General features: G+C 48.8%; 2 protein-coding genes across 2 annotated transcripts in view; one reads left to right on the top strand and one right to left on the bottom strand.

Moving 5' to 3' along the window:
• Positions 1-4,156, top strand: part of npbwr2b (neuropeptides B/W receptor 2b) — a 4,683-nt gene extending 527 nt beyond the window's left edge. Inside the window, exon 2 of the mRNA XM_085146709.1 lies at positions 1-4,156. This exon is cut by the window's left edge and continues 180 nt beyond it. Coding sequence (XP_085002835.1) covers positions 18-1,019 — 1,002 coding nt within the window. The 5' untranslated portion in view covers positions 1-17 and the 3' untranslated portion in view covers positions 1,020-4,156.
• A 1,432-nt stretch (positions 4,157-5,588) lies between these two features.
• On the bottom strand, positions 5,589-13,992 carry LOC146493955 (Ig-like V-type domain-containing protein FAM187A). The gene is made up of 5 exons (XM_085146708.1): positions 11,926-13,992; positions 11,173-11,450; positions 10,728-11,075; positions 8,713-8,936; positions 5,589-8,250 (listed from the first exon to the last, which is right to left on the bottom strand). Exons 1-5 carry the CDS (start codon positions 12,112-12,114, stop codon positions 8,033-8,035), a joined length of 1,257 nt encoding a protein of 418 aa, XP_085002834.1. The 5' UTR covers positions 12,115-13,992; the 3' UTR covers positions 5,589-8,032.
• Between the last annotated feature and the right edge of the window lie 1,863 nt (positions 13,993-15,855).

Here is a 15,855-nt window from a genome sequence, read left to right as displayed (position 1 = left end):
TCACGTCATCTTGAAACATGGAGAACGTGTCGGTCCCGGGCGCGCCGCCCCCGCTCTGTAACGACTCGGTGCTGCTGTACTCGCCCACGGGAAACCGCTCTGACCCGAACTGCACCCCCACCTTCTTCGCTGACCTTTACGTCATCCTGCCCGTCATCTACTCCGTGATCTGTGCCGTGGGGCTGACGGGAAACACCGCCGTCATCTACATGATCCTCAAAGCGCCCAAAATGAAAACGGTCACCAACATGTTCATCCTGAACTTGGCCATCGCGGACGACCTGTTCACTCTGGTGCTGCCCATCAGCATCGCCGAACATCTGCTCAACTACTGGCCCTTCGGGGAGGTCCTCTGTAAGGTGATCCTGAGCATCGACCACTACAACATCTTCTCCAGCATCTACTTCCTGACCGTGATGAGCATCGACCGCTACCTGGTCGTCCTGTCGACCGTGAGATCCAAGCGCATGCCTTACCGCACCTACCGAGCGGCCAAGATCATCTCGCTGTGCGTGTGGGTCCTCGTCATCCTCATCGTCATGCCCTTCACGGTGTTTGCCGGCGTCTACGTGGACCCGGCCGATGGCAGGAAAACCTGCGTGCTCAGCTTCCCGAGCCCCGAGCCCCTGTGGTTCAAAACCAGCCGCATCTACACGCTCATCCTCGGCTTCGCCATCCCCGTCTCCACCTTCTGCATCCTATACACCATGATGCTGTACAGGCTGAGGAACATGCGGCTCAACAGCAACGCCAAGGCACTGGACAAGGCCAAGAAGAGGGTCACCGTCATGGTCTTCGTCGTCCTGGCCGTGTGCCTGTTCTGCTGGACGCCGTTCCACCTCAGCACCATCATAGCGCTGACCACGGACCTGAGGACCACGCCCCTGGTCATCATGATCTCCTACTTCATCACCAGCCTGAGCTACGCCAACTCTTGCCTCAACCCGTTCCTCTACGCCTTCCTGGACGACAACTTCAGGAAGGCCTTCAAGACGATGCTGGAGTGCAGCTCGGCCTGAGCGCCTGCAGCGCAGAGCGAGACCACCTGTATGGCGTTGTTTTTGTGCCACTATTCTGAGCGCGCGTAAAAACAATTTGAGCGCACGTAAAAAACTTTTGCAGGTGCAAGTGTTGCATTTTGAGGAAACATTTATTTTGAGCAAGAAAAGCAAAATTTGAGTGACCAAAATTCACTGCTGCGTGCAACAAATGTATTTCAGTATTTGCTGTTATCCACACACACACACATTTTGTCTGAGACCATGCGAATTAAAAACACACAAAGAGTTTTATTAAACAAGGAGCCAGAAAAACAGGCGCAGTGCTCTTGTGACTGGCACGCCGTTTCTCCTCCACGTGAAACGCAGAAGTTTCCCCGGGACTGTTTCAGCCGCGTGCAGGACGAAGCTCTCCGAGGGAGCAGCTGCTCCCATTATTACTGACGCCAGCTTTGGGAGAGAGCTTCAAATACACCTGGAGTTTTTAAATATAGAAAGAAATCAGGCAGGTAACACACACAGAGCGGGTGGGGAGGGGGGCTTCTCTGGGTGGAGGTTGAACAAACGTGTGCTCGTCTTCAGAAAAACATCTGACGTTTTTATGAAGGTGTAAAAAATCCAATTAGGAGGCAGCGAGCTGTGACCTCTGACCCTTCAGGGGCTCGGCCCTCTGGGAGCACCAAACATCAATACACAGGCTATCGATCAAATCCTGAGGAGGCGGGCTGTGACGTGTCCCCGTGTCACTCTAAGCTGGTGTTGAAATGAGGTTTTCTGGTCACCGACTGCAGGAGCGCTGCTACATCTGCTCTGATCTGTGAGGCTATGCTGCCCCCTGCTGACCACAGGCAGCAGCACAGCACCTTGTAACAGGTGTATATGCGCACACAGGTACCTGCAGCTCATACAGGCTGCAAGCAGCAGATTGAGCAGCAGATGAAGGTCTGCAGAGCGACCAGAGATCACAGAGTGAAGCAGCTCGTTCAAATCTGGTGCAGCTACAAACTGATTATTATAAATACATTTTTAAATGACGTGTGGAGCAGCGTTTCCTCTGTCGCTACTTTCTGCATATTTGATGTTATTTTAGGAGCAACATTCATCTCTAATGTAACGTTTAGTCTCGTGTCTTTGGAGATAAGTTGTGGGGTAACTCGTGAATACTCCAGAACGTCCACTGTGGGACTTCATGCTCCCCGGTGGGAAACAGACGCTTGTGAAAAATCCAAGGCTGGAACTCGTCCGACCGCTTCTATCAAAACCACGCTGAAAAATATGAACCTGTTGGAGTTTGTGTGGTTTTGCAGCTTGACAGCGCCCCCTATGGAACAGGAAGTACACGCAGCGGGAGCTCTGGAGTACATAAGATGTTGTCTGTGTAAATTTTGGGGGCAGTAAGCAGAAGGCACTGGGCATATGGATGCTGGCATATTTCCCTGGTTTGGGACTTTTCTGTCATGTAACCTGTTCTTGTTCTTTCACAGTGACAGTAAAGTACTCGGTACGTGTCAACGCAGCGGTGTATCGTCACTTTCTTTAACTTCCTGCTTTATCAGATAAATGATGAGCTCTGAAGGCTTCACGGCTCTGACAGCAACAACATGCTGTAATAACCCGTCTCACTGTACAGATGAATGTAAAGTCATAACAATGTAAAATGTTCTCTCACACGGAAATCATCATTTCTCATGCAGCCTGTAAAAAACATGAACTCACATTTTATTTTGAAAATCGCTTTTCATGTATTTTTGATATCTTAGACTGAGCTGCTCGATGAATCCAATAAATGTGCAGATGATGAATCGTGAGAGGAATCTTGACTTCACCCTTCATGTTCATCAAACATGCGTCACAAAAAGACAATCTGTTCATGATCTGCTTCCTGCCGCAGTCCAGACATGTTTGCTGACTGATGAGACTGAACTGGCTGCAGTGTGAATGTGTGAATGTGTCTCTGTGTCGATGACCTGTACAGGTGTGCCCTGCAACAGCTGAGACAGGGTAAACCACCGAAGTAGCCCTGAACTGGATGGATGATCTTTCTGAGTTAACTTCAATAATTACTTCCTCCAAACCATCAACGTGTCTTTTAGACCCCATTCCTACAAAACTGCTCAAAGAAGTCCTGCCATTAATTAATGCTTCGATCTTAAATCTGATCAACCTATCTCTAATAATCGGCTATGTACCACAGGCCTTCAAGGTGGCTGCAGTTAAACCTTTACTCAAAAAGCATCTCTAGACCCAGCAGTCTTAGCTAATTATAGGCCAATCTCCAACCTTCCTTTATATCAAACATCCTTGAAAGAGTAGTTGTCAAACAGCTAACAGATCATCTGCAGAGGAATGGTTTATTTGAAGAGTTTCAGTCAGGTTTCAGAGCTCATCACAGCACAGAAACAGCTTTAGTGAAGGTTACAAATGATCTTCTTATGGCCTCTGACAGTGGACTCATCTCTGTGCTTGTCCTTCTTGACCTTAGTGCAGCATTCGATACTGTTGACCATAATATCCTATTAGAGCGATTAGAACATGCTGTAGGTATTACAGGTACTGTGCTGCAGTGGTTTGTATCATATCTATCTAATAGACTCCAGTTTGTGCATGTAAATGGAGAGTCCTCTTCACACACTGAGGTTAATTATGGAGTTCCACAGGGTTCAGTGCTAGGACCAATTCTGTTTACATTATACATGCTTCCCCTAGGCAGCATCATTAGAAGACATAGCATACATTTTCACTGCTATGCAGATGACACCCAGCTCTATCTGTCCATGAAGCCAGATAACACACACCAATGAGTTAAACTGCAGGAATGTCTTAAAGACGTAAAGACCTGGATGGCCACTAACTTTCTGCTTCTTCATTCAGATCAAACTGAGGTTATTGTACTCGGCCCTGAAAAGCTTAGAAATATGGTATCTAACCAGATTCTTCCTCTGGATGGCATTACCTTGGCCTCCAGTAACGCTGTGAGGAACCTTGGAGTCATTTTTGACCAGGATATGTCCTTCAGCGCACATATTAAACAAATATGTAAGACTGCTTTCTTCCATTTGTGCAACATCTCTAAAATTAGAAATATCCTGTCTCAGAGTGAAAAACTAGTTCATGCATTTATTACTTCCAGGCTGGACGACTGTAATTCATTATTATCAGGAAGTCCTTAAACTCACTGAAAAGCCTTCAGCTAATCCAAAATGCTGCAGCAAGAGTCCTGACAGGGACTAGAAAGAGAGAGCATATTTCTCCTGTTTTGGCTTCCTGTTAAATCCAGAATTCAAAATGCTGCTCCTCACATACAAGGTCTTAAATAATCAGGCCCCATCTTATCTTAATGACCTTGTAGTACCATATCACCACAGTAATAATGCTCCTGTGGTTCCAGAGTCCACTGAGTTTTAGTGAGAAGGCAACAACAGTCACTTCAGTGTAAAAGTAAAGTTCATTTTCTAAAGACAGGAGACTGAAAGCTTCGACATGGATACACGTGACTCTGATCATTGTTTTCAAGACGTCTCCTCTGTTCTGCAAATCTTTGGTTTATTAAATCTGAATGTTTTCATACAGTAACATATTTGTACTCATCATATTGGTGATTTATTTCAGGTGTGTGAATAACTGGAGAACGAGGCGAGGTCGTTGTTTCAGACTGGAACCATAGGTGTGTGTACTGGGAGGCAGAAACATTCGTATTCTTTGAAAAATGGTTCATCGAATCACTTTCAGCTCATTTTCTGACACACTGAATGTTTGAACAAGAATATCGCTGAAATGGAGCAGACTCCCTCTTTATTGTCACTGCACATGAAAAATTGCGAAACACTATCAAAGATAAAAACCTTAAATTCTGACTGGTCCAAAAGGATCTGTAGTTTGGGACAGATACATCAAAAATATACAAGTACTGGCAAATATGTGTCAGTTTAATGAAACACTTTCATTGTAAAAGATAATCACAGTTGTATAAAGTTGAATTTTACAACAGAAAATGTTTTAAGATGAAACTCTGAGTCACAAAAATGAAGGAAATTCTGTTATTCAGCTACTGTGTGCAGTCACAGTCACATGATCGACTCTGTTAGCACATGCAGGCTACTCATGCTGGTTTAATAGCATTAGCTAACTTTTCGGCTAATCCCAACTGGATTACCCAGACGGCTGATTGGTCAGCTGACCAACATGGTTAATGTTCGATCTACAGACTTCCACGGGTTGGTTGGTGTGTGATCACATGCCACACCTACATACTGACCCTGGCTGCAGGTCCTGTCCACTTACTGAAACAGGTAAATCCACCTGTCAGCCACCATGTTCGTAAAGCAGAGGAAGGCGTGTGGAGCAGAGCCTGTTTGAGCTAAGTGGACTGAAAGTCCAACACTGTCCCTGCTGTGTTTCAGTTTTCCTCAGGTGGACAGACCAAGCTGACCAATCAGCAGGCAGCACTGCTTTGTGCAGTATCCAGGGGGCGTTAACCGCCAGCCACTTCAGAGCGAAGCCTTTTCCCAAACAGTTTACACTACAACTGGGGACTGTATGCATCGTCTACATTACACCTTTATGATATAACAAGGGGATAAATCACACTCATGTGTGTGAGAGTGTGTGTGTGTGTGTGTGTGTGTGTGTGTGTGTGTGTGTGTGTGTGTGTGTGTGTGTGTGTGTGTGTGTGAGAGAGGAAAGCAGCAGCGTGGTCAGGAGTATGTGATAAAATATTTCTGTCACTAGGTGGCAGCATCACCCTGCGTGTGTGAAAATGTGAATTTTCTGCATGTTTTTAATAAAGTTATATTTTGTGGGTGTCTGTAACCTACAGCGATGAGTCGAACAGATCGTGTTTGTGTGTTTTGGTTCAAGCAGCTGCTTCAGTGGGCCAAAGGTCGTCCAGGCTCACCCTGTAAAGCACACACACACCTGTAGGTGGCAGTGTAAGGCCATCTGTCATGTCCGCTCCACCATAAGTTCACACACCTCCATCTCAGCAGTGAAACCCTGGTTAGAGTTCAGGCCTGAGACACAGCACCACCCTCAGAGGTCAGATGAAGGGTGAGAGTCTTACTGAAGATCCACCACTTTTACACAGAAGCCTGTTTCCAGGCAACAAGTATGTGTTTAATAATGCAGCCATCCTTATTGATCATCCAACCAAACACCGGATCATGTCCGACACGTTCCTAAAGAGACGAGGAAGCGTCACAGATCACCAGAGATTCTGTGACGATTGGGTTAATCAGTGCACTTCCTCCTCCAGTGTGTATTACATCACAGGGGCAGAAGATCTCAATGTTGCCTCAGATTCACTTAAATAGCCAAAGATCCTGGTTGGATCCCAGAGGAGACGCTGGTCCCTCGAGACTGATCCGGGAACAGTGAAGCTGTGGCGTCCGCTGTGACAAAGATGGCAGCACACAGGCGCTCCTATCGCTGGACTGTAGTTACATGAATCATAAAGACAGAAAATCAGTTCTCTTTGTTTCACTGGTGCATCACATCGTCTTCTACACATCGAGCTCATATTCTTCTTAAAACTGTGGCATTCTCAGTTTAAACATCTGGATTCCTGCAGAAGCCCTCTGTGAGCCCCGGGGGCTTCAAGGCTATTTGGCATTTCCTGCTGCAACAGCTGAGTTGCTCCTGGGAGACACGACATGAAGGGTCCGCTGGTGATTCAACCACAGTCCTCCTCATCCTGCTGCACTACCCAGCAGGAAGCTAGGGCACTGAGAGGCACGAGGGAGCAGCATGCCCTGACCCCTGCTGCTTCCAGCCTCCAGGACCTGCCCCACCTCATCTCACCTCTGGTTTTTGAGACAGGTGACAGCTCGGCCACACAGGTAAGGTAATGCTGTCACCCAAACTCAACCACACACAAAGTCTCAACGCAAGAGTCTGTTAATACCTGACGGCGGCGTTTGACTGTTTAGCCTCGTCACCTGACTGATCCTACTGGCACCAGCAGCTAAGCTAGGCCCACGGCGATGGGAACACAGGAGCAGGGTCATCTCCGCCTCCTCGCCCTGAAGTCTCCGCCTCCTCCTGCTGGTCCGGCACCTTCATGACAGTGATGTCACAGGTGTCACATGACACCCAGGACCTCAAATTGACCCAGAGATCCTTTTAAACTCAGAGACGAGACCAGAGAACAATGCGTCAGACAGAAAGAACAACAACGAGGGTCAACAGAGTTTTAGGGTACAGTCCATTTTTAACTCCTGAGTTCTTCGTATTTAGAGCCATCTTCTTATATATGTAACTGGCTGTTACAGTCTCGCAGCATCTGTGGCTCCATAATTTCCTCAGGGATGAATGAATATTGAATCTTCACTTTCATCAACACTGATTGCACTCCACAGACTGCACAACGCTGAAAACGACAAATTACCTCCAAATATCCACTCTGGAGTCTAACTCTGAACTCCAACCAGCGTTTCTCACACTGAAAACTCAGTTTCACTCTGAATGCCTGCACCCTGAGCTAATAAGCAGAAAGACATCAGAGATTCACCATGGCAACAGCCTCCAATCCAGTCCAATGAAAGCGGACCGTGAGGGAGAGAAGAGGGATTTTATTTATCCTCGTCCACATCGTTTGATGGACTTCTGCTTCACAGAGAAGCTGGAATCCAGCAGATGTTACGCACTGACCGACCCGGCGATTTACTGTCGGACTCACACTGGTAATGATGTGTTTGAACACCTGAACATATTCAAACACATTCAGACTGTCTGCAAGAGCAAACAGCACCTTTAGACTATGGCTGGTGTCAGTGGCTCTGTGATAAAGTGGTTCACACAGTCTGTGGTTTGAGTTCCAGAGCAGCCACGTCAGGTTAAATCAGCGGTGGCGCCCCCTGGATCTTAAAGCCCGTCAGACTCATTTTCACTCACCCGTCACTTCAAACATGTGTTTGGTTCAAACAGGGATTCCTGCAGAGAACTTTTTTATGTCAGCGTAATAAAGTCAGAGTTTTAATGAGGATGTGATCACAGCAGGATCGGACACGTGGCCACACACAGTCTAACCCTCGCTGCCTTCAGTCCACGTGGCCTCGCTCTCTGCGGTGTCTCAGCACAGCTCGGCCCAGCATCAGCAGGAAAAACGCAGTCGTCATGGCGGCATACGATCCCAGCACGGTCTGCACGGCGGCCGGAAAGTCGGGATGCGACAGAAGCGACTGGCTGCCAAAGTGGGGGTGCACGAGGAGGTGGATCTCTGCTGCCCGGCGCCCGTGCAGCCAGCAGTAATACACACCTGCAAGTGTAAAGACACCTCAGCAAACTGAGCAGCACAGAGATCATCATCATCATCATCGTCACCGCTGAACTGAAATATGATCCAGAGTCTAAATAAAAAATCTGAAGCCAAACACTGACTTCAGACGGAGCATCAGGTACGTCTGCGTGCCCTTCCTCACCTATGACCCCTACTGTGGGCAGTGACCACCCACCACACTTCCTGCCTGGGTGAGGCACTTCCTGTACAGGGAGGAGACCCCAGACGTGCACAGATTAGGTGGCAGGTCTGGGATCCCCAGGATTCTCCAGGGTTAGCTTCACAGCTTCACCTGCTGCCACCATAAAGTCCGGAAAAGGGTGGAGAAGACCCCGAGTGTAAAGAGTTATCTCAGAGTTATTCACAAAGAGACATCTCGAGTAAAGGTCTGGGATCCTCCACCAATGAGATGAGACCACCTGATGAGGGCGCTGTTCATACCTGAGTCCTGCGTTTGAGCCGGCTGGAACAGCAGGTGGTGCCCGGTGTCTATGAGCAGTCTGAGGTCTGCGCCTGAAGAGTGCTCAGACCTGTAGATGGGTTCGTTCCCTCGGTCCCAGGCGACCGCCATGTCAGGGCGCGCCCCGGGACAGCCCAGGGTGAGCACCTGCCCGTCGGGATGGGTCAGGTAGTACAGAGGTAGCCCGGTTGGCAGTGAGGCAGAACTGTGACACAGAAAAACCCAGAGGTGAAACATCTGGATTCAACAGCAGAGAGCACCGCAGGAAATCTTCAGGACACAATCTCAGAGATGATTCACGGAGACATTCGGACTCTGTGGTTCCAAGCAGGGCGACCACGTGTCCACGTGTCGGAGACGACAGGCGAGAGCGCGCGAGGGTCACCACAAACAAAACTTTACTGGCACAAAACACAAAAAGGAAAAAACTGCACAGGAACAAAGAGAAGACAAACACAAAGACTACATCTACACAGGGGGCTGACTCCAAGCCAGGACATGACAGGAAGTGACACGTACAGAAGAATAGCATGACCGACAGGAAACAGGTGAGAGTGAAGAGACTGTGTCATGACACCAGAGTTCAGCATGAATAACTAAATAAATGTCAGACGTCCACACACGGATGCGTCTCTGAGTTTTAGTTTCAATAACAAAATAAAACCATGACCCCCGTGAGGTGCAGCAGACGGGTTCACCATCACAGCGATGGTCACACAGCTGGGAAGGCGTTTAATCTTCAGAGAGGAGGATTATTGATCTGTAAATGTTTCTGCTGACAATCAGACTGATTGAGACGGGCTGTGGATCATCTTCAGTGTTTGTCTGCAGGTCCGTGGTGAACACCGAGGTCAGCAGGCTGAAGTGTTCACTGTGTGAAATGTAAACACAGCTTGAGACACATCCACAGACACAGCAGCGATTCCTGCACTCGATGACACAGCCTCATACTGAATACTGTATTATACGAGGTCTGCTGCTGTTGGGCCAAAGTATGCTAGTAAGCCTTTTTCATATCACCTTTGCCATTTACCAGGCCATTTTGTCAAAGTTTAGATAAATACAAGTTTCTAAATTTTACTAATTTCAAATTATTTAAGTCTGCCCGTCTAGTGTACAAAGTCTTACACGGTCTGGCACCAGTGAGTGATTTTATTAAAGTGTAGCAGTGTGACTGACCCACTGTGAGAGGATCTGCATCTGCACAGATGCTCTGTCATAGTGAAAGAGTTAGTGTAACACAAAGGGAAACAACTGTTAGTGTAATAGGTCAGTGCAGTATCAGGACGGTCATGTGCAACACAACTGATGTTTCTGTTATTGATCTCTGTCCTCTGTGACTCTTCTTGTCATCGTTCTAGTATAATGTGATCACGGTTTTTGTCCTCGTCACATGACCTGTAAATATGTCTCCGTATGTTTTTGCTAGTGTGTGTGTAACACCAGCCTGCAGAGGGTCTGCAGATGGAAATTAGCCCGAGGCTGTAATCTGGCTGTAATCCAGCTGTAATCTGGCTGTAATCCGGCTGTAATCCGGCTGTAATCTGGCTGTAATCTGGCTGTAATCCGGCTGTAATCCGGCTGTAATCCGGCTGTAATCCGGCTGTAATCTGGCTGTAATCCGGCTGTAATCTGGCTGTAATCCAGCTGTAATCCGGCTGTAATCCGGCTGTAATCTGGCTGTAATCTGGCTGTAATCCGGCTGTAATCTGGCTGTAATCTGGCTGTAATCCAGCTGTAATCTGGCTGTAATCTGGCACATTTACATTTGTTAGAATATTCATTAATGCCCATCTTTCTAAATAAAAAAAATTAGAATAACTAAAAGTAAAAATTACTGAAAGACACTTTGACCCCTGAAGATCGGGGGACGTCCAACCTGAGAGACATCAAGCTGCTGATTTGACCTCTGCTGACCTCTGACGTCCTGAGTAACAGGAAGTCTGTAATCGTGCGCAGTGACAGGCGTGGTGCTGGACGGGCGTCACACGCTCACCTGGACCCAAAGAGAGACATCAGACCGAGCAGTTTGGAGGGCGGGGCCTGGGACGGACACGTCACATGACAGCTTCTGACCTCCAGCTTTGCCGCGACTCTGCTTTGCTTTAAACCAAAGGCTCTTGGCACCGCCCCCGAGCCGCAAGAAACGACCGTCTGATTGGCCCGCCTGTAGCGCACGTTCAGGAAGCGGGAGCGTATGTAGCAGAGCCCGGCTCGGACCTGCTCGCCCGGCACGCCGCAGCGGTTGCACACGGACCACGGCTGGAAGCTGGTGAAGAGGCGGTACGGAGCGCTGAGGTCGGCGCTCTGGTCCCGTTTCCCGTCGCCAGCCTCTGACGCGAGTCTGCAAACATCATTGTTACTTCTTAAACATCGATTGATTATGAAGCTTAAACAAGCAGGTTCGTGGTCGTCATGAATGCAGCATGTACTCAGCGCACCTGCTGGTGAAGCTGAGCGTGGCAGCCTCCTGGACGTCCAGGTCGTAACCATAGAAGAAGTCTTTGTGGGCGGAGCCACAGATGTAGATGCCTGCGTCGTCGGGCCCAGCTCTGAAGATCAGCAGGCTGAAGAGTCGGATGGAGAAGCGACTCCGCAGGTCTCCGCTGTGAGGGACCTGGCTGGGATCGAGCAGGTGGTTGCCGTGGTGATCAGTCAGCGCTTTGGCGTCCTCTGATCGTTCCAGATGTTTCCGGAAAAACCAGACGACCGCCTGGACCTGAAACCGATATTTGAACCTTTTTCATCTGCACAGTTGGAAGAGGTTCTTAAATAGACGCTCCGGCTAGAGCCGCTACTCCTCCACAGTGAGCGCCTCCCGGTGAGGTGTGCCGGACGCCACGGTTATCCTCGGATGGCCACCGGCGAGGGGGAGGGGCGTCCTGATACAGTTACAACCATAAAGTCGTAAATGAAATCTAGACGTTTGATTTGTACAGATGGAAAACCAACAGGAACAAAATAAAGGTTGGTGGCATTCGTCATCGCAGTTAATGTTTAAGGCATCGAATGTCTCAGAGTCAGAAACTGTTTTCACTGTAAAACAGGAAGCTCACCTCCAGCATGCGCCCTCCTACAATCACAGACTAAAACTCAACTAAACCAACACTAACTGGATATTATAAAGACGACAGTGTCTCAGATACCTGACACCCAGGTGTGCTGTAGAAAACAGATGTTAGCTACTCGCGTACCTGCTCTGGTTTGCAGAGGCAGGGCAGCTCCACGGTGACTCCTGACAGGTAGGCCGCGTTGGTGAAGGTCAGGAAGGCAGGACACGCCGTTCTGGCAAACACGTCCTGTTTGTCTTCAGGGGCCTCGTAGCTCCACGCCTTTGGAGTCAGGAAGAGGAGGAAGAGCGGGGACCAGGATGGGAAAGGCATCTCTGAGGAGGAAACAGTTGTTTTCAGTCTGAAGAATGTTTACTTTCAAAGACAAACCGATGAGCTGAACTGTCCACTCCAACGACCTGCAGGAGCCTAAATATGACTGTGGGATCTCTGCTTCACTGGGTCCTTCTCAGCACCTCAGATCGCCATCGTCTTCTCTCCTGGCAGCAAAGCAGACAAACTTCAGCTCGGTAAACAGACATGCAGTATCGCATCAGCAGCGTCTTCAAACCAACACCCTGCAGCCCCATTGATTGGTTCCTGTCAGCCTGATATCAGATTCAAAGCCTGCACGAATCATGTGGAGGTTTCTGTGAGGGCGCCCCCTGCTGGGCTGCAGGTTTGTGACAGCAGAGCTTTTAGCAGTGGAGGAGTGAGGGCTGCACTCGGGGAAACACTTCACATGAGTGAAGAGCACTGCACGAAAGCTGGTCTATTCATCGTTCCCATTAACTCCGACGGTTTCTCTCGTTCGTTCATTTATCGAAACACAAACTTCAGAGAAACGTGTTGTGAATGAAGTGGGTGGATGGTGGAGCGGAGCCAGCCCTTCATGCTCAGCCCTTCATGCTCAGCCCTTCATGCTCAGCCCTTCATGCTCAGCTCTGATTCCAGCTCTGAAGTTCAGGAGCAAGTTTGAGCTCAGTGCTGGAGGGAGTCACACCCGTTCAGTTTCATCCTGCTGTGGGAGCAGTTCTATCCGCAGCTGTGACAGCTGGGTGTTTCCCAGCGTCAAGGTGATTTCTCTGAGAAGAAGAAGATGGCGCACAGAATCGTCCAATCACTGCACGGTGCCCGGCGAGCCCATGGCACAGAGCTGCTGCTGGCTTTCTTTTGTGGAGCTGGACGATCGGACAGCGGCAACACGGCAGCAGTGGACATGAAGCGACGCTGAGCAGCCATTGAAGTTCACGAAGAAACAGATTCTGGATCATCCCATTCTTAGGAGCAGGCAGCAGAAGGGAGGAATTCCTGATCCCAGAGTCGGTCCATATTCCAGGATGACAGTGGGACAGTTTGAGCTCCTGTTTTTGGAGTCGAGATCTGAGGAGCTAGCAGCAGCTGTGAGTCTGAGCTACGAGCACACCTGTCGCTGAATGCAGTGACTGATAAAAGCTTCGTCCTATAAAATTATGAGAACATGTAAGAGGATAAGATAAAACTTTATTAATCCCTCGGGTGGGTTCCTCTGGGAAATTCGGTTTCCAAAAAGCACATGTGAGTCTGAAACACATTTCAACAAATGAAATATTTTATGTGTGTAAAGACTGCAGAGGCGGAGGCTTCAACGAGTGCAGCAAAGACAAACTTGGAGTCAACAGTTATGCACAAAAACTCGCTCATGATGAAACAAACTCACATATTTTCACAAGGCGGGAGATTCTCGAGCAGCGAGCCGACTGAAGCTCAGCGTGTGGTCCAGGTGTGAGCAGGTGAGAGTAATGCAGCAGTGATGAGCAAACGTGTTTCTGAGGAAGGTGAGAACGAGTGCGCCTGCATGTGTGGCGCTGGAAGCGCCGAGCAGCTCTATGTTTCCTTCATTCTGCTCGAGTGTTTGCTGGTGTTAAAACGTGCCACTCTGCTTCCATTAGCGTTTGACATTTATTTCATTTGCTGCTTCGTTCTGTTCCCTGAAAACACAAACGTGTTAAAAAACATTTCTCTCACTTAATGCTGTCAGCGGGAAACAGACGTTTTACTCCAGGAAGGTCTCCCATTCAAACCAGCTCTATCCTCTGACCAGTTCATCTATCCTGTGTCGGGGTCGTGGAGGGACTGGGACATATCCCTACACCTGGACAGGTGGCCAACCCGACGCATGGTTAACACAGAGAGACGACGTTCACATCTGGAATCACCAGCTGACCGAACCCCACTAACTGCGTGTTTGGACTGTGGGAGGAAGTCAGAGGAGAACCTGGACCTTCTTGTGACAGCCCCACCACCACATCACCTGCTGCCACCTGCTTATGGCGAAACCACTACGTCTCTCATCTGAGCTTTAGTTTTATTTATTGGTACCAAATGGCAACAGCAGCCCTCCATCAATCACATGACCAACGCTGACGTTCACTGAGGACATGGAGGGAGGACAGCCACAAGTCTACACCTTCACAAACGTGTGCGTCTGTGTTTGTGGCTCATGCACAAACACAGACGCAGGAAGAAGTAGGGCATGAAATGAACTGGTGCCAGTGTTGTTCGTTAATACAGCGTCCACATCAGCACAGCGACGTCCTGAGCTCTCATCTGTGGAGATCACAGAGTGAACCAGGACGTTCTGGTTCAAACGACTTCCTGTTTCCTCTTTAGCAGGGCTGTAAACGCTCACCTGCACAGTCACCTGCACATCTGTCCTCATTACGGCTGCAGAAACGTGCACACACACTAACGAGGACTACAAAGATTTAATGCTGTGCAGCAGGTCTCGCCGGACTCTGTTATAAGAACTCCAAATGTCATTTCTGCTTTGTGCTAAGAATAATTCCTCGTGTTCAGAGAAAGACGAGGACGAGTGGGCTGAAGCAGACGTTTAATGGACCTTCAGAGCGAGCCCTGTGATGGCTGAGAGACAAACACTGAAGGACCTGAGCCGCAGAATCGATGCTATTAGTCAGTCAATAACCGGGGAGCGGGGTCCGATACCTGAAGCTGCATCGATGTGCTGTTTGTCTTTAGTTTGTCACGTTAAAGATGCACAGGGTGCAATCACACTGCTCTGATGAAGAGGAGTGCAATGAGATGAAGAGTGATGGAGTAACAATATTACACAATAAACTTTCTTTGACTGGTGAAGGGCGTGGAAACATCACTCCCCATGATCACATGTAAAACCTGAAGCGTGCAGCTGCAGATAACCTCGGCGGCGTGGAGGCTCCCTCGCTGCACCACCTGAGCCTCCAAATACAAAGTGGACCAACTGCAGTCCTGCAGAGCGGCTCAAAGATGAACAGAGTTTCATAAAAGCAGACGTGCTTTAATATCTGAAACCCACAGGACGGCACCCACACATCAATGGTTTCAGCTGCTGTTTTCTCTACGACGAGCCCCGGCGGGCTTTTAGAGTCAGAGTCAGCCACTCTGACTCCACTTTAAAAAATAAACCTTTTATTTCATAAATAGGCAGTATATACAAAGAAAACCTAAAGTGATGCCATGTGCACGTTACACATAACAGCAGGGGTTCATCAGTGGCAGCCTCGGGGAACAAACTGTGCCGGCTCGTTTCAGTAAACAGCGCTCTGCAGCAAAGCCTCCCTTCATCACTTCATGCACGTGATTTCTTTATTGTGATGAAATCAGCAGCCTCACCTTTACCTGCAGCGAATCCTGTAGCAGCAGCTGACGATTCATCTCACTGAGAAAACCTGATCCTCCATAAACGACCTGCTGTTGATCCTGTTCTTCCTCCAGCTGATCCATTTCACTGCTGTCTCCTCAGACCTGAAGTCCACCTCTCACCTCCAGCTCGCTCGTCTTTCACTGAACCCACAGAGACGTCCCTCCTCCCTGACTGGATCTGAGTCCATGTCCACACTAACAAGTTTTCATTTGCAAACTCTTCGTTTTGTCCTTTCGTCCACACTGAGACGGCGTTTTTGGAAGAGCTTTTTAAAAGGCTCTCCAAAGCAAAACGCCGTTTTGGCGCGTGGACCGCGAAAACTGAGGCAATTTTAAGTGTTACGATGGTCTGTCTCTCATCCGCTCCAGGAAAAACCACGAGGTCTAGCTCAA

The sequence above is a fragment of the Neolamprologus multifasciatus genome, chromosome 20, assembly GCF_963576455.1.
Source record: "Neolamprologus multifasciatus chromosome 20, fNeoMul1.2, whole genome shotgun sequence".
NCBI lineage: Eukaryota > Metazoa > Chordata > Actinopteri > Cichliformes > Cichlidae > Neolamprologus > Neolamprologus multifasciatus.
Note: the sequence above shows the minus strand (reverse complement) of the source record. Positions and strands in the feature narration are given on the sequence as shown.

Bases quoted from the DNA above. Each gene is read 5' to 3' on its own strand.
- LOC146493955 (XM_085146708.1), bottom strand. From the start codon at position 12,114: ATGCCTTTCCCATCCTGGTCCCCGCTCTTCCTCCTCTTCCTGACTCCA. The intron at 8,937-10,727 runs GTGAGCGTGTGA...TCTGTGTCACAG, and splicing joins ATGTCTCTCTTTGGGTCCAG to TTCTGCCTCACTGCCAACCG. The intron at 8,251-8,712 runs GTATGAACAGCG...TTACACTTGCAG, and splicing joins GGCTCAAACGCAGGACTCAG to GTGTGTATTACTGCTGGCTG.